At 37.5% G+C, this 19,673-nt stretch overlaps 4 protein-coding genes and 1 non-coding gene across 5 annotated transcripts; all 5 read right to left on the bottom strand.

Moving 5' to 3' along the window:
* Positions 1-941: 941 nt before the first annotated feature.
* On the bottom strand, positions 942-5,762 carry LOC101293079 (putative fucosyltransferase-like protein-like). The gene is made up of 7 exons (XM_004294754.1): positions 5,235-5,762; positions 4,337-4,497; positions 3,281-3,522; positions 2,537-2,641; positions 2,004-2,160; positions 1,601-1,828; positions 942-1,497 (listed from the first exon to the last, which is right to left on the bottom strand). Exons 1-7 carry the CDS (start codon positions 5,610-5,612, stop codon positions 1,242-1,244), a joined length of 1,527 nt encoding a protein of 508 aa, XP_004294802.1. The 5' UTR covers positions 5,613-5,762; the 3' UTR covers positions 942-1,241.
* Positions 5,763-6,833: 1,071 nt separating this feature from the next.
* On the bottom strand, positions 6,834-9,919 carry LOC101292781. Its single transcript, XM_004294753.1, has 5 exons — positions 9,717-9,919; positions 8,370-8,567; positions 8,040-8,277; positions 7,440-7,546; positions 6,834-7,305 (listed from the first exon to the last, which is right to left on the bottom strand). Exons 1-5 carry the CDS (start codon positions 9,843-9,845, stop codon positions 7,162-7,164), a joined length of 816 nt encoding a protein of 271 aa, XP_004294801.1. The 5' UTR covers positions 9,846-9,919; the 3' UTR covers positions 6,834-7,161.
* Positions 9,920-11,152: 1,233 nt separating this feature from the next.
* LOC101292492 lies at positions 11,153-12,133 on the bottom strand. Its single transcript, XM_004294752.1, has 2 exons — positions 11,440-12,133; positions 11,153-11,350 (listed from the first exon to the last, which is right to left on the bottom strand). The coding sequence occupies exons 1-2, from the start codon at positions 11,729-11,731 to the stop codon at positions 11,256-11,258; spliced, it is 387 nt and encodes a 128-aa protein (XP_004294800.1). The 5' UTR covers positions 11,732-12,133; the 3' UTR covers positions 11,153-11,255.
* On the bottom strand, positions 11,729-15,544 carry LOC101294745 (pentatricopeptide repeat-containing protein At4g33990-like). The gene is made up of 2 exons (XM_004296015.1): positions 15,393-15,544; positions 11,729-14,594 (listed from the first exon to the last, which is right to left on the bottom strand). Exons 1-2 carry the CDS (start codon positions 15,542-15,544, stop codon positions 12,143-12,145), a joined length of 2,604 nt encoding a protein of 867 aa, XP_004296063.1. The 3' UTR covers positions 11,729-12,142.
* A 137-nt stretch (positions 15,545-15,681) lies between these two features.
* LOC101292286 lies at positions 15,682-19,598 on the bottom strand. Its single transcript, XR_184285.1, has 6 exons — positions 19,373-19,598; positions 17,942-18,015; positions 17,417-17,489; positions 16,678-16,748; positions 16,270-16,340; positions 15,682-15,770 (listed from the first exon to the last, which is right to left on the bottom strand). It is a non-coding gene; the product is annotated as an uncharacterized LOC101292286 (transcript).
* Positions 19,599-19,673: the final 75 nt, after the last annotated feature.

Raw genomic sequence — 19,673 nt, 5'->3', positions numbered from 1 at the left:
GTACATGATCTGCAAGATGCAACTCTATTGTGCTCCTTGCCTTCTTGTCCATCTTCTGCCAAACCTTATCTGCCATATCAACTGCCTTATTCTCTATCCCGAGAACAGCCTCGTACAGATCTTGTAGAATCAGGACACTCTTCATCCTCCTCCGCCAAAGCGTGAAGTCATCCTTGCCATTTAAGGGCTTAATGAACGATTTCACATCTTCTGCTTCGACCATGTCTTTGCTGTCTACCATCGCAAAGTACCAGAGCCGAACCTCTGATACCACTTATTGTGGTTAGCGCCCTAGGATCTTTTCTGGTCTTTACTGGTACTTTACGACTTAAGCAAAGTAGATAGATGAACTTAAAGATAGAAACACAGCACACACAATTTTATAGTGGTTCAGCCAAAACCCTGGCCTACGTCCACTGATGTGATCTCTCTTGAGAGATCACTAGCACTATGGAGAATAACAACCTGATTACAAGTACTTATTGAAATCTCTATGCTAATCCCCAACTCCCTGCTAGATCTCTCTATCACCCTTAGCTCTCGGTTTTCTGTGCTCTCTATCTTTAACCTTAAAAAACCCCTGCAGCTCCTATTTCTAGTGAATAGGGGCTGCTGATACAATAAAGTTTTAGGACTCCTAAACCTAACAAACAAAATCCTAACAGATCTTGAAAGATTACTTTCCTAGAACTTATAGAAAAAACCTCTTTCCTTTCTGGACTTGGATTTGCTTACTGAATCCTAACTTCCAAATCATATCAACGAGCCAAAACACAACACAACAGGTTTCTAAAACCGTTTGATTAGTTGAGAAATGAAGCGGAGTGAAGAATGTTAGGAGAAAGTAAAATCTGACAGTTTCTCTATACAATGATCTAATCATGAAGTCTGATTTGAGAAATTGAATGATTACCTTAAAATAAGGATTCCCTGAGAACTTTCAAATAAACAGTCGAACGTTTGTAATCAGCTCCATTTACTACAAGGCAGAAAAGATGTGTAAATCTGGACTACGATTTTTTTTCTCCCCTATTTGTCAAGGGTTCACAATTAGCTGGTCATATCATCAACGTACAGTCTATCACCTTCTTCCTAAAGACTCCTGTAACAATCAACGTGTAAATGAGGACATAACAAAGTTGCCCGAATGTGTTGTGATCACCTCAATCTCTCCGTAAATGTATCAATGGAGAATGACTAAAAGTTGACATATCCTTGCTTAAAGGTGACAATGCATATATCTACACGAATATGACTTCAAACTTCGCACACGGGTTGCTTTCTACGTGACTTCTAAAATCAGCATCCCCTTTAAATCTGAAGGTATATAAAGCCTGCCTCTGTGTCAAACCAACAGGATATATTCTATAGACTTTAAAGTTGTCTCCTCCTCTCAAGACTTCAGGTCTTTCCTCTTTCCAAATGGGCACATGTTTCTGCGATTGGAACTTTGTGAGCACCAAAGACTCAAAGGCCTCAAGAGTCAGATTGCTCGACCTGCCCGGCAAAATCAGATATAAGAATTTTAGGGACATCTGAGTCATGCAAGGAGATGAAAATACTTCCATCTGGCCAGGTTCTAAAAAAAAAATAAAGTTACCTTATGTAAATGGATTCCATCTCAAATCTGCCTCTTTCTCTCAAATATAAGTGATACACAACTCCTGAACCTCTGGTGCACTTACAAGGTCGTCTTTTGAACTCTAGGCTGCTTTCTTCTTTCTCTCGAATCATTGTGGCCAAGTGAATGCAAAGACGGCATGATGAATGTACTGCTGCCATGTCCACAAGGGCCTTGAAAGAATCAGATGGGCCCTCATACTTCCATCTAGTAATCAGATATCTCAACATGTTAGCATCTTCATAAAGAAACAAACTTTGAAAACAGCGACACTACAACATATCCCCAAAAACAAATCACAGTAATGGCCCTCATTTTTCTCTTTAACATAAACAATAGGATTTGGAAGATCAGAGTTTCAATTAGGAGGGAACAAACATACCTCAGTGACTGATTATATGCTTCAGGATTATCTGCAAGTTTTTTCATGGTTTTGGCTACTGACTCAACATCACTTAGCTCCTTTATAAATAAAATTGAACCAGGACCAGGAGAAAACTCTTCAATATTTGGAGGACCGACAACTACAGGTATAGTTCCTGAAGGAATATCAACATCCACCATCAGCATCTTTTGCCAAACATAAGTATTGCAGATTAGAACTATTCTTTAGGCCACTGAAATGCATTTTCTTCCCTTGTGTAGTAAATTGTCCTCATATTAAATGTAACAAACAGGAACCATAAGATCTTATAAATTCGTAGAGGCTAAACATTGCAAATTCAAAGATGAAAGCACATGCGAATATAATCCATCCATATTGAAATCTCAAGCTTGACTAAATGTCACGAAGAGTTTTTCCATGAGATGCCGGTGGCTTTTCTCTGAGTTTTCAACCATTTTGGTGTCCCAGAGATTTCCCAACTCTAGGTTAGCAACTACAAAATCAGCATGACAGAGAGAGTAGTTTCATACCAGCAACTAGAGATTGGAAGTACTTCTCAGTAACATAATCCTCCTCATTGGAATTCTCAAACGCCAAACTGAACTTATAGCGCTTCAGAGTTTGAACTTTGTCCACTGAAATTTGTTTAAAGGAAAAGAAATTAATCATAGTACAGTGCTAAGGAGAGTAAGATATAATACTAAAAAGCCATATAAAATTTATCACCAAGCCATGTCTACATACACACCATGCATGCAAGTATATAGAGATCCTAACCAATAGAAGGAAAACCAAGTAAAAGTTTAACTGCAATTTAAATTAGAGCTACCCCACATAATCTGAAGGAAATAAAAACTAAAATAAAAAATCAATGAAGGTAATCCAATTCCAAGAACATGAAAGTAGTTCAACAGATATCACTCAATATAGGTTTCTTGCCACCTTATAGCAAGATTAACTGATAAATAAGATAATTATCCATGAGATGAAGAATATTTTCCGGGAAAGCCACTTTGAAATTCTTATGTCCTTAAAGCCAGGGAAAACAACTTAAATGAAACAAATGACAAGGGTACCCAAAAAAAAAAAACCATATGCCTGTTAATCTATGTCTATCCAAATCTAACCAGTATTATCTACAAAGCCAACACAGATCACAAATGCAAAAATGTCTCAACAATCCAGCCATTGTTTGTTGCAAACCTATAGAATACCCCAAGCAAGCAATGCAATCAGAGATGTAGAATGACACTGCATATTTAAAATCTACGCACCTTTTCCATCACGGTTCCTGTGGCAACCACCATAAGAATCTATCGTGATGTTAGTCTTTTCAAGAGCTTCAAGAGCCTGTAAGCGGAAGTTGCGAGCACCACAGTTGGAAATAAATGCAGCTGCAAGGGCCTTCTCAGTCTTAGGCAGGATAGGAGCCATGATGTCGTACTCGGCCCAAGAAAAATATCCAACAGGAACATCCGATGAGAGACTAGTAGTCATAACAATATTATAACCCTTCCTATTACACAGAAACAAATAAATACAAATATGAGTTATACCAAAAGGTTTCCAACAGAAATGAAATTGACATTCGAGGAGGATCCACTATCTCCTTAACTGCCAGAAGGGAGACAACACAAAAAGGTCTCTAGAAGGACAATCAGCCATGTAATTGAGAAATGGTCTGGTAGGTAATTCTAAATGACTGCATGATAACAGTATGACCCACCAACAAGCTTGGGCTTTTATTCAATAAACACAATTCCAGGTCTTAAGTGTTTCTATGCAACACAAACAGCACAAAACATAGTAAACACTCTTTCTGTAGGAGCAAAGTTGTATAAAAAATGCAACACATGACCATCATGTAAGTTCTGTTCAGAACTTGATGATAAAAAGAACTGAACACTCTACTTAATGAAATGAGGAATATACTAAATGTCTATATGCTACTTTATTTCCTCCTATAGTTTGATGAAGAAATAACACTCATGTAAAGATATTGTAAACTTCTAAAGCTAAAAATGTTAATTTGGAAACAGCATGGAAAGAAACGAAATTTGTTATATATTATGAACAACTAGACAGATAATTGGCTATTCAACACACAATAAATGAAATCATTTGTAAAAGCTTTTCAAATTTATGCACATTTTGCGAGAAACCAAACCATAAACAATCTTAAAACTAGTTGAAGAAGATTTTCTATGAAACTGCAATTCCTGTAACAAAGAATTAATACGTTTATTTGGAAAAGAAAAAAAAAGAAAAAAGAAAGAAAAAAAAAGGTACTTTTAAGAATTCAACAGCCATTTTAAATCGTGCTTACCCACCGTCTTGCATTATCAATATTGTTCTCTGCGTAGTATTGAGCTGATTCCATGGATCGGAGAACACTGGATGTCCCATCTTGATGACCAAAACCAAATGCAGCATCAGGTTTTCTACCAGAATTGTCTCCAAACTGGCATCCGACAGAACAAGATTTCCAGTCCTGTGCAGAAGTGAGCAGAAAGCATTAAAGAACAAAGGCAAGACATGAAAATATTGAATCGCACTTATATACAAAGGCTCATGATAAAATCCCTCAAGAACAAATAAAACTAATGTTTCCTTCTTTCTACCAAAACACACAGAGAGGCCCAATTCAAACACTGCACATGGTATGTTCTACAGATGGTCTTTGTGACCCAAAAGAATAAAAGAATTATCAACTTCACCAACAAAATACCTCACTGCCACACTTTGTCAACTACTGTCCATTGCACAAAGTCACAAACTTTCCATTCTCTCGAGTCATCACAATCCAAATCTTTCTCGTTCTTTTGCTCAACAGTAATTAAAATATGGCCTTCAACCCAACAACTAAAATGTTCTAGGTCCCATCATAGCTGCACCACTCTCTACACGAGACTAACACACTGACCGATATAATCCTCCTCTTACTCAAGTATCAATAGCTTAAGTAGTGTAACAAGAACTAGCCAACACTAACATAATGTTAAGAAAGCAAATACCCAACCTTCATATCCATCTTTCGATAACAAGGATATATGTCGTCTAAGAACCAATTTTCCTCCCAATTCTCAAACTCAATGATAAAAACAAGAACTTGCAAACAACAAGTACATGATCATAATCAAACCGAAAAGCCGAAAACTCAGAAACAATAAGAACACAATACGCAAAGCATTTGGAAAACATTTCAAACTAGTTTATAGAACTACACACCTTCTCATCCCCAGAGACCAAAACAGGCTCCTTCGCAAAATCTCTGGAATACTCAACAGCATCCTCTCTCTCCAACCATTCCTCACAGGTCAGCAGGCCCAAATCATCACCGGCCAGGCCCAAATCCTCACGACCACTCACCATCGGAATCGGCGAGAACAACTCCGTCCACGAATCCACCAACGCAGCCTTGTTCGCCAAATCAAGCTTACCCAGAAACGAGATCTCCGCAATGACCACAAACGCAACGACGAACGGCATAAGATTGGACCATCGTCGCTTGTTCGTCGCCGGCGAGGAAGCACCGGCGCCGGAGACCGGCAAGGCTTCGTGGGTCGTCGCGGTTCTCGATCCTCGTTGAAACGAAAACACACCCATCAAGAAATGGGTCTCTCTGGTTTGTTTTGGCGAGAAAGAGAGGAAGAAGAAATGGGGGGTTTTAGCAGAGAAGAAGCATCGTGGGGGTTTCGAGAGAGAAGGAAATGGGTTTGGTTTTATTGCTTTAGTTTCAAGTCAACAAGGTGGAAGAGTCGGAGAATTCAATTGGGTTTTTTTGGAGGAGACGCAAGGATAACCACGGTGGCAGAGTCGGGTTGGACAAACATGGAAAGTTTGGAAACTTTCAAAGCTTGACGATTTGAAAATTTGGTTCGCATTTTTCAGTGTTTGCTCTTTCAGAATTGAGACCTCTAGTTATGTTGCTATTTTTATATCTAATCGCATGCATTTGCTGTTCGCTTTCATGTAATATCTTACTTTGAAAATATATCTGTCATGTTTACGTGTCATACTAGTTGCTCGATTCATTTGTATATTTGTGCATAGAAGAATTTTCAGTCATACGTTTGTTATGGACATTATGTCGATTTCTTATTAACTCGATCTCTCTAACTAAAAAGAATAACATTTTTTTTTATCGTTAACTAAAAGAGATAATGTTAAAAACTGAATAATAAATAAATTTTAAATAATTAAACTCTCAAAACAGCACGCATTGTGTAAACTTCACATTAATAATTCAATTGATGAATTTGGCGCTTATATTCTGCAGAGGTAGGTTGAGTCGTTAAGACTTGAGAGTGTGGTGGCAACTGCATCATGAAAAGGGAGGAGTGTGGTGGAAAATGGCATCATGAAAGGAAGTGTTTAATAACAAAACTACAAAAGCATATGTCACATGCTTCTGTGTTATCTTTGTTTTATTTTTAGAGGAGGTTATCTTTGTATACTTCATTCTTCTAAGTTCTAACATAACGTACCAAAAAAATGTGTGTTTCATTCTATGTGAATACCATTAGGAGATCTATTTTCAAAAACAAAAACACAAATAGGAGATCTTTTTCTTCTCTCGATAACATTATTCATATCTCCTACTCATTCAAAGCATATTTTGATCTGCGTTAACTACTATTTTTGCATGAATCCGTATGATATGTAAAAGCATGATAGAACATACATAATAGACACAAAGGAGGCAAGTGTACAATGGTTCACCATGCCATCAGAGAGCATGACTAAATTCACTTACGAGTTTACTACCGAATGGCCAAAATGCCTTTAGATACAAATGTAATACATGGAGTTGGGATGGAGACTCCACTACTACATACCTTCTACATTTTCTTTAAACAGCGCACTTCAACTTGAAATGCACAAACAACAACAAAACTGGTGAGGTGATGGCAAATGACCGAGAAACCTAAAGCTACTACTATTTATCAACTAAACCTACTCCCTATATCCATCCATCCATCCACCCACCACCATACTTGGATCATAACAGATACATATATATTTCCTAGTCTTTCGATAGCATTACCGCAAATAGCAGAGAATGGAAAGAATAAGATTATCTCCAGTTTGTTTCAATCTATCAGTATCTACTTAAACTCCAGTACTGAGTTGCAACTTGCAACCAAGCTGCCCACTAAGAAACAGTAAAGATAGATTTTGGACAGATGAAGCTCTCATGGTGTTCCAATAGCAATTGATGATGCTCTTGTTCTTCTCCTTTGGAGGGAGCGTTATGGGCCATTGAAACCTCTTTTGTATCATATCCCAATGGCACAAGCTGGAAAGAGGACATACCAGCAAATTAACAAAAGTAAGTACCCAAATAACCAAGACTGAAAAATAATCATGTTATCTGAATCATGATAAGTGAGGCAATTAAATTATTCTTTTTGAAGTAATCATGGACATTACTTGATCGTTGCTGGAAGTATCGGCTGCCCTTCTAAGCCTTTTTGGTATGAATTCACAGCTTGGCTTCCCTCTATGGTCCTCCTCCACAAAGTTCTGACCCGAAACTTCTGTTGAGAGACAAAGATTTAGATTAAAAATAGCCTTGAAACTAATCTTCCACACAAAAACTTCAACAAAAGTAAAATCAGTTACTAATTTGCTCAAAGCTACCAATTTTTAGAAATAACAAAGCAAACAAAGAAACTAATGGAACCCTTAATGATTTAAAGGCATTTAGCAATTACCGAACCCTTATTGATTCCAGGGAGAGTGGAAAGATCAAAGATAATGCTAAGTTTCCCAACATGTGAGTAGGTGGGTTTAAGTAGAAATGAGGTAAGTCCAGGAGAACAACACATAAAAAACTTCCTGCTTTTGTTAATGTACATAAATAAGCTGGAGGGGTTTGCATACTGCAGAAAGCAATTTACAATATATCGGAGAAACTTCTGGCAACTTTATGTAAGGCAGAGATTGGTTTTGGAAGCAATTACCGAAATTATTAGAAAATTAAGGGACAAATTTGCAAGGTCAAGGAAAATTAGTCAGACTCAGCATTACCTGCAGTACTGCCAACTAAATCCTGACGAAATGCAGGGTTCTTCTCGGAACTTCTTGCGGTTACACCCAAGTGTTCTGAGGTCGGTTTCCTTCTTAAGTGGATCTCCTTATAACAAGACACAATATTATCCATCCTGGGCCTTTCCACAGTAACGTTAGAATCAGCAGTGCTTTCCAGCGGAGTTTCATTCCTTAGAGAGATGATCTTCTGAGAACGCCTATCTCGAACAACCATGAACTGCAACAATTCAAGAAGATAAGAAATACAGGAAGGGAAATGAATAAGATTCCAGATAAACCAACATGCTCACACAGACAACAGTTATATACCAGATTTGACTCCCGGACCTGGTCAGAAGAATTATAAGTCCTGAAAGGCAACTCTTGTGATGGATGTGCCCCCTGAACATACATTTGTGGATGGCAGTCCCACAAACGCCTGGACTGGTACAACTTATTAACAAATGATGTTTCTAGGGAATTTATATACGATCTATGCTTCTCATTTGTCCACTCTATGGGTATGCCCTGAAATGGAATATCACAATCAAGTGAACAAAAGGAAGAAAGGAGCTTAATTCAGATCTTGAGGAAAATTTCAACAGTTGAAGTAGAACAAAACCATAAAATAAACTTTTCCTACATTCATTTCCAATTTGAAAATTGCAAATTCATAATAGTTAACTGTAGTAGGCGCCAGCCACACCTTTTCTTTTTCAAATTATTCACAGGCAAGCAGATGGAAGAGGTGGTAGGCTTGTGGCTAATAGCAGAAAACGAAAAAAAAAAAAAAAAAAAAAAAACAATAAAAAACAAAACAAAAATCTTAGGGCTTGTTATTTATAAAGTATAGACTAGAACCTGCATTCAGAAATTGTATAATAAATTACTGAAAGATAAAAACAATTAATAGAGAGCGAGGAGACACTTGGACGTCTATGTAAAGCTAAATTCCCAAATTACATTGAATGCATGGATCAGGAACTAAGATGCAAGAGATTTACTTGATATTGCTAAGCTCGGGCAGCACATACATTTGTTTGTTTTCACTTTCATGATTATTGTGTAAGAAATGTGGAGAAATCTAGAATACGCCAGCGCAAAAGTGGGCCACAAACGGTCGTTACAGAAGGGCAACATTGTAGATCCCTTGAACTAATCAGTTTAAACTGTCTATTTCACCTTCAATTGAATCAATTCCTAAATAGGTAACAAACTGTCGTATCGATAAGGAAGGAAAAACATCCATAATTCAGTACCAGATCCCGGACTCATAATCCCACACGAATTCAATTCTAAACTCAAAACCTTGCTCAAAATTGAAAACTCAACTAAAGAATCAACAGAAAACCATGTTCACCACTATGAACCTCTGAATCCATCCCAAAATATCTTTCCACATGAGTCAAAACAGAAATGACATCATTTATTTCTCAACCAAAATTACACCTCCAGAGAAATGAGATCTCCATCTCTAATCCAGCATTTTTCTTCTAAAAAAACAAATATATACACATAACTAGCTAATCAAAGCCAGAAACAAAGAAAATTCTCTGATTCAAAAAAAAGAAAAATGACATGCAAAGCGCCATCAAAGCACAATGGACAAAATAAATTAAAAGAAAAATCAGGACGGAAACTCAAAATCGATATTTACAGTGAAGAACAGAGATTTACCGGTGCTGCATGCACAGGAGTCCCGAGAGCAACGGAGGCGGACGAGGCCGAGTTGGAGATAATGGTGCGAGTCAACTCGCTTGTGAACTCGGGATCCGATTTCAGCGGCGGGATAAGCTGCTCTTCCATTTGCAGGTTTCTATTTTTCTGATCGGAGAAATGCGAAACGGTGCGTTTTGCTCAATCTCTCTCTCTCTCTCTCTCTCTCTCTCTCTCTCTCTCTCTCTTTCTCTAATCTCGCCGGAGAGGTGTGAAGAATGCAAGAAGAATAAGAGGGACTTTATTTTATTTTAGTTTTTGTGATGGGGCCCATAAAAGTGGCCACATGGCATGCCTTTTCCACGTGTCAAGTGGTGCCACGTCGGCTATCCGAAATATCTTTCTTTGAGTCCGAGGTCATCCAGATATTTTGTGTTTTAATATTTAGCATCCGATAGGGAGAGAGGGATAGGCGGTGCGGGCGAGTGTTTCTCACGCGCGGGTGTGTTTGGATATTTTGAGAGTTGATTGTCTGCTTGCGTGTGTAGAGAGGACAAGTGTGAGACTGCAGCCGACGGAAGACACATGATGGAAGAGAGAGCTCGCAAGGGAAAAGATCAGAGATTTACGATAAGCGACCCTGTTAAGTTTTTTAGCTAATCTCTATTCTCTACTACTATAAACCCAACAAGTTGGAAATTATCAAATTTTGTTTTGTTAATAATACTCCTATTAAGCTAATTCAGACTATTAAAAAAAATGATACTATGGTAAATAAAAAAATAACAAAATAAATAAAATGAAGAGATAATTAAGAAAGGAAAAGTGGGTAGTAAGTTGTATAACCGGATATAATAACTGTATTAGTCATGTTCACTTGGTCAGTAGCTGACCAAGAGATTCATTAACTGTATTATTAGAAAATTTTGAGTCCGTGCAAATGCATGGGTAAAAGTCTAGTTTGTGATAAAATGATAGGTGAGTTTGTGATAAAATGAAGAGGGTTGTTGAGAGCTATGATTTTCTTTTGATATTTTTCAATAAATAAAAAATCCTGATCCTGATATTTTCAAAGAAAAAAAAAAATCCATGATATTTTTGGATAGAAGATTGTTAGAAAGTTGCAATCAATTGACTTCATATGTGTCGAGTGAGAATTGGTATGATAAAAAATATGTCAGTAGTGTCGAACTCGCGACGTGACACCAAACTGAAATGTCGTTGTTTCAAATGGTATTCGACTCTCCACAACCTTCTCGGACCCTGATGTGTCAACAACTGGATTAATGTGTATTCCAGACATGTCTAGAAATGCATATTCATGTCCTTTCAGGGAAATTAATGAGGAAGCTCAAGGCAATTGAATGGGAAAGGAAGATTTGTTGGATTTTGCAGAAGAACTATATTATTTGCTTACCAAAGCAATGTGTTGGAGCTAAAATTATAATACTTTCTGGTGCATGGTAATTTCCCTTTACTTTACAATGAGAAATAGAAGCTTTACAATTTGTGATAATTAATTCGAAATTAGTAACAGAAGATGAACTCCTGATCGACTTTTTATCTTCCGGAAGAAGAAGATTCCCGGACCGCACAGGCAACCAATAGCGCCCACTGCTTTAACCTCATCTTCACCACCTCTGCATCATCCCTTTCTGGAAAACAAACACAAATAAGTCAATGAATCAACGACCCTTTGGAGTTTGGATCAGGAAAAAGAAAAAATTTCATCATGTTAACCAACCTGTTGATAAGCTTTTACTGAACTGCTGCTTATGTAAGGCATGGTAAGACTCCAATGCAGGTAAGGCGTTGCGGAGTTTGGGGTCAATTTCCGGTGAATCAAACCCGAATCCCAGCTCAATGCAGGCTTTCAGTTCCTCCAAGTCGTCGTTTGAAATGCTTTTGCTGCGGTTGAGACTCCGTGTGCCCCAATTGCTCTTTTGACGCTGCCATGTCTCCTCACGGAGTATGTCCGGCGACCATGAGTTCTGCTTGAAGAGAGGCCAAGGCGGAGGTGCATGAGGGTCGGCCATGAACTCGCCGTCAATGTACACCACGTCGTGGATTTCGTAGTAAGATTAGGGGGAGTGGATTTGGGGGGAAAGGTTGTTATAGATAAAAGGTTTGGTGGAATGCCACCTCAGAGCAGGACTATTTTAATCAAATAAACATCTGTAACACAAAAACTGCTTGGATTTTGGTTTTCTTTTCCTTTTCTCATGATCTCAAAGTGAAGCAAGGTGACTGAAAACAAGCTGGCAATTGTGAATGAATCACAACTGAGGTGGAAGCCAAATCATCAACAGCTAATGTTGTTTGTTGCTGGCTTCCCTTCACATCTAAGCATCAGTTGGTTGCAGTTGAAGCCTCTTGTACATTTTCTCTTTTGGTCTGAGCCTCTTGCCCATTTGGCAATGACACAACTGTTCTATCGATTCCAATTTTCACCAATAATCGCCACAAGAGCAAGTTCCATCCTTGAAATGGTGAAAGCGGTTTGAATCTCTCACAATGATCTCCCGCTCTGTAATTACTGATATGAGTTTCGTCACAGTGTGGCAATCACCGCAAACCCTCAGGTTTTTGAAGATTCGGATAGGGGTTTTAGGAGGTGTGCTAATGATTCCAAAAGCAATTGCCAATCTCTCGCTATGACTGTTGAGGATATGCTCCTTTTCGTCATCCTCGACATCCTGCAACACAAAGCTGAAGTCAGGAACATAACCAAGGCTCTTCATTTTCTCAGTTAGTTCCCCCAACTTCTGGTATATCTGTTCGCATAGTGGATGCGTTTGGTTCCCATTATAAAAGACATCAACTTTATTGTTAACTTCTATTGAGCTCCACCCAGGAGTCTTCCTCAGTCCGCGGTTTCTAGCCATAGATCTCACTTTGTCCACACCTTCCCATTTCCCGGTTGTTGCGTATATATTTGACAACAAAACATAGTAGCCCACATTCTCCGAATCAACAGCAAACAAGCCCTCTGAAGCAACTTTCCCCAATTCAGCATTACCATGTATTCTACAAGCACCAAGTAGTGCCCCCCATACAGAAGCATCAGGCTGTACAGGCATAGTCTTAATAAAACTATATGCCTTGTCTAAATGCCCAGCTCTGCCAAGCAAATCTACCATGCAGCCATAGTGATTTAAACCAGGCTTGATTCCATACTCTTTCTGCATCATATGGAAGTACAATTCACCCTTATTGACCAAACCTGAATGACTACAAGCTGCCAATAGAGATACAAAGGTTATGTGATCTGGCTTAACCCCCTCATCAATCATATCTTTGAATAACTTCACAGCTTTCTCGCCATGCCCATGAACGCCAAGACAGGAAATCATGGCATTCCAAGCGACCGGACATCTGGGCACTTGGTAGAATAACGACAATGCATCATCTAGCCTCCCACATTTTCCATACATGTCAATCAAGCATGTACCCACAAATACATCCAAGTAAAGACGGTTCTTGATCACCCGCCCATGAATTTTCATCCCTTGTTGCAAGGCCCCTAAATGGGTATGTGCAGGTAGAATGCTAACCCAAGTTCCTTGGTTTGGAATTATTTCTTCGCACTCTTGCATCATACAGTAAACTTCATTTGCCTCACTTGCAAGGCCATTTTGAGTGTAACCCGTGATTAAAGTATTCCACGAAACCACATCCCTGACAGGAAGTCTTTCAAAGACAGTACGTGCAGAATCTATAGCACCCAACTTTGCATACATGTCCACAACTGCATTCCCAATAACAACATCTTCCTTGAACCAGTCTCTCCTCAAAATAAATCCATGAACAGACCTACCCATTTCAGCATCACTTAATTGAGCTATAATCGAAGCCAAACTCACTACTGTCAAGTAATCAGGCTTAACTCCAGATAGTTGCATCCTGTTGAAGAATCCTAGCGCAGCCATTGGCTCACCATTCTGCTCATTTGCAGCAATTATTGAGTTCCATGACACCAAATCTCTTACCTCCATTTCATAAAAAACCCTCTGGGCACGTCCCAAGCAACCAAATTTAGCATACATGTTAATCAAGGCATTGCATACAAACTGATCAAACTCTAGTCCATGCTTTACAACATACAGATGGATCAGGATCCCACTTAAGGAATCATCTGATTGTGCACAAGCAGTCAGTAGACTTGCAACAGTAATAGGATCCATCTTTACACCCTCCGATCTCATTTCAATCAAGACACCTAATGCATCCGCTGCATTCCCATTCTGACAAAACCCAGAAATCATTGCATTCCAACAACCCATATCCCGGGATGGCATCTCATCAAACAATTTACGAGCAACGCTAATCAATCCAGACCGTGAATACATATGGATCAAGGAAGCAGCCACAAAAACATCCCATTCCAAACCCAGCTTTATGAGCCAACTGTGGATCTTCTTCCCAACATTTAGATTCCCACATGCTTTCAAGACAGGAGGGAATGTGTAGAAATCAGGTCGAAGACCAGAGGTTACCAAAAATTGAGAGAAACAATCAACAGCTTCTTGGAAACGTCCGCTGCGAACATATGCTGATACCATCGAATTCCAGGTATAGACATCCTTTCTAGGCATCGAATCAAAAGCGCGGCGTGAGAATGAGACATCACCAAGGTAAGCATACTGATTGACAAGTTTGGCAGAAAGAAAGATATCTTGAGCTTTTCCTGACACCACAAGAAGAGCATGGAGACGCTTTGCATGGTGAAGTTTTGTGCAGGATTGAAATAGATGACCGATATCAACTCTTCTGGTCTCATTTCCAAAGCCATCTGATACAAAAGGCAAAGTATTTGTAGCTGTCGAGAAGAATTGGTACCAGACTTGCAGTGAGGGGAAACTTTTGCAAGCATGCCTACCTTTGCAGGTGGGCACCAAACTGGAATGAAATATTCGAAACCATCAGCCAGACAGTGGATAAGCTAAGAAACGAAACTATACCAATAGCATATTCCTTCCTATTGATGAAATTCAATCAATTTCATTTGTATTTACAGATTAAGCATGCAATCCAAAACAAGGGAAATAATGTTATACCCTGAATGTGACTAATACAGCTCAAAAACAATCATATCAAACAATTGAATTCATACAATCTAAATATCACGAACTGCATAATACCTCCAATTACTAAAAGAAAAGGTCACATGCTTTATGTATTTTTCAAATTAGGAAAAGTTACACCAAAATATGAAATATCATGAATTTCTAGATCAACTGTCATCCATATTCAAGACTCTCACTCAGTAGACGTTTATATTGGAAGGAGAAGAAGAAGAGAGATAACGCGAACGAGTACCTGAACATACATGAAGGTCTTGGAGAAAATCTCAGTGGTCAAGATCAGTGTTCAAACCAGGATTCCAATACGAAGCTGGGCTCGGCTATTAGATATAAATGAACTAAATCACAGAATTCGAAACAAAAATCAATGACACGAACAACTTGACTTCTGGCAAGTACCCTCTATTCCTCTAACATACCTATAAATACTCAAACCAGCTGATATAATCCATATTCCATAACACACTCCAACTTGAGCACACAAAAGCATACACATGAAAACAAACCAGCAATCAAAGCAAAAGGAGAAGGAGTAGTAGAAAATGAAAGCAATCAAGGATCCAATCTGAATTTTTAGTCGCTGTAAGCAGAAGAGTTAGTTTGAGATTAATACCCAGTATTGGAAATGCAGGAGAGATGGAATTTGCGTCTGCTGTTGTTGTTGTTGGGACACCCGGCCGTGTTAAGGTGGTAGAGTGTTTTTATCAGAACTAGAAATATGCCCGCGCTTTGCTGCGGGTTTGAATTTTGCAGAGTTTGTATCATATGATTTTGTGACTTCTGTGATAAACCCTAACCATCCAAATCTACAGAGCACAAAAAGTGGAATTAGTATAATTCTAACAATACAGATAGCTTTCCAAAGTTTATAAAGATGCGAAGATATTACCGGAGTACAAATCTGTGTAACAAAAAGCAACTAAGTTAATGCAGAAGACCAAAGTGAGGAACAGTAGCAAACAGGTGAGTTGGAGAACCTTTTGCATAAAATCTGCATATGACAAACAGAGGAGGATGAACCAGAACTGATAAGTCGGTATATGTTTGAACTGATTCCAATCTGAGCCCTAAGCAATCTCAATAATTCAGTTGTACTTTTTTACGAAATAATTATAACATGTTTTTACATGATCAGAATAAGAAAAATACAAATATCAAGAATAACTTGTTAGTATCTTTTTTGGTCAGCATTTTTATTGGACCTATATATATTCTACTCTGAGTTCACATAAGAAAGCAAAATAATAAATGAGTTTTGTTAAGCTTTTTTGATAATATATAATGTTTGTACCTTATGAAAGAATTTGTAATCTATCAATGCTAACTATCATGTATATGTTTATGCATCCATCTGTATGTTGGGCGGGATTTTTAACTTTGCAAATAGTATACCTTGGCTCACATTTCTAAATAATATATGAAACAAAGAGCTCACACTCTACATTCCCACACCGAAGGGACGTAAATTCTAGTCTGTGGAATGGATATACCTGTGATGTAGAGCACTTCTAAACACTTCTTTCCCACCAATTTGGCTGGTTCAAGCAACAACAGTCTGTACCTGAACCATAGCATATAGAAAACACACATAAGCATAAGAATAGATGACTATAAGTGCACTTTAACAGTTAAGAAAAATTAACAATATCATTTTAATGGATCTAATACTTAAAATGTAACTTTAACTAAATCTTTACGAATTCGTAGAGAAGCAATACTAATACGTAATAACAACATTTCGTAAACCCTAAGGCTGTAAATATTAGTAAATAGAGCAGCAACTATCGTCTGAAATAAAAGAATCAATCTATAAGAATGGCATCTAAACACAAAGAAGTCGAAGAACACCTCAATAATCAAAGAGCAAATCTAATCAAATTAAATACACCAAATCTAACCTGCAATTTTAGCACCAAATCCTTATACTTTGAATTCTCAACATGTTCTTTCTCTTCAGCCTTTGTAGACTCTGAAAAGGTACAATAAAGGAAATTAGCATGTTGTTTTGGAAATAAATCAGAGATATAAACTAAGAACCATAAGCTGAAACTATATATGTGAGCAAAGGACCAAATCCATCAGCTGAATCAACAAAAGATATTTCATTATCCATAAGCTATTTTACATCCATTTCTCGGATTAGTCTTCAACTGAATCTGTCAGATTCATGGCCATAAATGATGTCAGGTTCCCGGTTCGCATCATCAATTGGTTTCATCATCAAGATAATATCAAGCAAACAATAGAATAGACACTGTATGATAAGAAAAGTAAAATCTTTACTCACTAAAATTAAAACCCATGAAGCTTGTTTCAGTAGAGGCCAAATTAGTTATTATGCAAGTTGATCAGTAAATGAAGAATCAAAATTCACAACATTTTCAGCTAATCGTTGTGACTCAAAGACTTATACTTTGTTGATCAAACTTTGTCAGCTAAAGGCTTATACAAAACTTTTGATATTAGTTTACACTACCATGAGGCATAATTACTGCTTCCATGTAAAGACCATGATATAAACAAACTAAAATCTCAGTTCGAAACCAATTGTTTTCAATCCAGACCTAAATCATATAACTTGTAGAAAAATTCACCATCTCTAACCACAGAAACATATGAATATGCATTAATACTTACATCGACCAAGATATTGATTATTACAGAGAGTTTTCTCTACTCCAAAGTTGCTCCAATTAGGTGCATACAGGTGCTGCAATCAAAACCAAGAGAAACTAAAGATTAACACTTTCAGAATCAAATTAACCAACGCGTGTTGTTTATATAGCAGTTTAAATAAAATTCAAAGCTTCTCCATAAACAGTCTCTCATTTTGAAGTTGTACTGATAAACTTGTATCACTCAAATTAATGTGGGGCCTCATTTTTTTTTCAGCTGAAGATAAGAAACAGAATATATTATTTTTACATTCGGGAAACCGATGTTACAGGGTTTTCTTATGATTATGAAAGCTATCAACCTAAAGCCTTAGTGCATTGGATATCATACACATAGTTTGGGCATGAGATTGAAACATAATAGATGAGATAAGAATAAAGGACTGCAGGGTATCATACATTTAGTTTTATCATTCCGACCAATAGAATCAAACCCCCAAATGGCAAAACAGAACAACAAAATTAAAAAGAAAAAATAAAGACATACCCTTCAATCAAGTAGAAGGAAAAGAACCTAGAGCTTCGAAATAGAGACCGACTCCCAGAGACTTTAATCAGAACCTACAAAAATAGAAAAATATTGATAAGAATCGATGCAAAATCCAACAAACAGCTTAATAAGATTGGTCTTACAACTCGGTATCTATGATCAATTCCAAACAACAGAAAATTTGTAGCTGAACTCTAAAATCAATTAATCATCCTTTCACAATATCAAAATACAACATGATCGAAGAACTATCTACTGGAGTATATATTCAGCCCTTTCCTTCATCCCTTTTAGTTATTTAAAGACATAATTATAACAAAACAGCACTTAAACAGCTTGAAAGAGAACACCCGGTTATCTTAATTCATCACTAACATAACTTTTAATTAGAGGGAACATAATTGGAACAAAAAAGAAACCACATTGATAAATCAGTATGTTGAGCAGTTCTTTAGCTGCACAGAAAAAGCAATCTTGACTGAAAAGAGAATAGTCAAACTGATTCTTTTATTATGCAGATAAGTATGCCATCATGAAATTTCTAGCAATACGGATTATATTATTATGCATAGTACTCCTTTAGTCCTTTGTAGTAGTGTCTGAACCAAATCACAAAAAAAATTACCTCCCTGAGTTTGGGACCACCTTATTGCATTCATCATGTACACAATATTCTGTGTAAAAAAAAAACATGCCAACTTCAATTCACTTAATCTATAAACATGGCCATGTGTGTGAAATTTTCTGATCATGACAACTCTACTTAAAAGAAATTAAAGATGAAAAAATGCAATGAGACATTTGGGATTGAGCATTTTGATCAGTCGGTCTAACTGTCATCTTTCTATCCTCCAATTTGTATTTGCTATTGGCCTTTTATTCTTCTTAACAAAAAGATGATATAGAATTTCAAACCGCTAGCATGCCATTTCCAACAGACTGAAAATTAATCTCCTAATAGACATTTCAAAACACTTGAGTCAACTCCAGTAGACAGGAAGATAACATAACTTTGTCAAAGATAACATAATACTAACATACGATAAGACAATTGAAATGGTATTCATGTTTGTTTTGATATTGGTTAATAGCGGCTTATCATCAATTGTTTATACGTAGACAGGAAGGTTCTGGGAATTTTCAAGTGTAAAACTAAAAGCTACAAAGCCTGATAGTTCTCAAATTATAAACTATAATGGCTCATGACACTGAAGCTAGTTCCCCTTGATCTAGTTCCAAGGAACTGGAAATCTATTTCATACTACAGCAATGATAGAATGAGCTTTTCTGCCACAGTATAACCCTAAACCGTACAACTCACTACCTCATAAGCCTTGTATCATTAGTTTCCTACAAATTAGAAGCGACCCATTAAACTCCATTTTATTCCGACCATAAAATCACTTCAGATTGGGTTAGAAAAATTACCTCAAAAGCACTCGATGGCTTGCTTGGGTTGTAGATTTAAGACGTACAATCGAGCAATCCTTCAGATTTTGTCCGGATTTCGGAAATTCGAGAGAGAAAAACAGATTGGGTGAGAGAGGAAAAGTGAGGCGCGGAGATGAGAGAGGAAATCTTGAGATCACAATTGGACTACTTTCGACACACTGGATGGGAGAGCTGGTTCGATCACAGCGAAATCTTGAGGCGCAGGGAGAAAAAATGAGGTGCATATAGTTAAATTATCTGGGACTCTGCCCATAGGTTTAGGGTTTTAGATTATACG

This window comes from Fragaria vesca, linkage group LG3 (assembly GCF_000184155.1).
Source record: "Fragaria vesca subsp. vesca linkage group LG3, FraVesHawaii_1.0, whole genome shotgun sequence".
NCBI classification, from domain to species: domain Eukaryota; kingdom Viridiplantae; phylum Streptophyta; class Magnoliopsida; order Rosales; family Rosaceae; genus Fragaria; species Fragaria vesca.
This window is presented reverse-complemented; position numbering and strand designations above follow the sequence as displayed.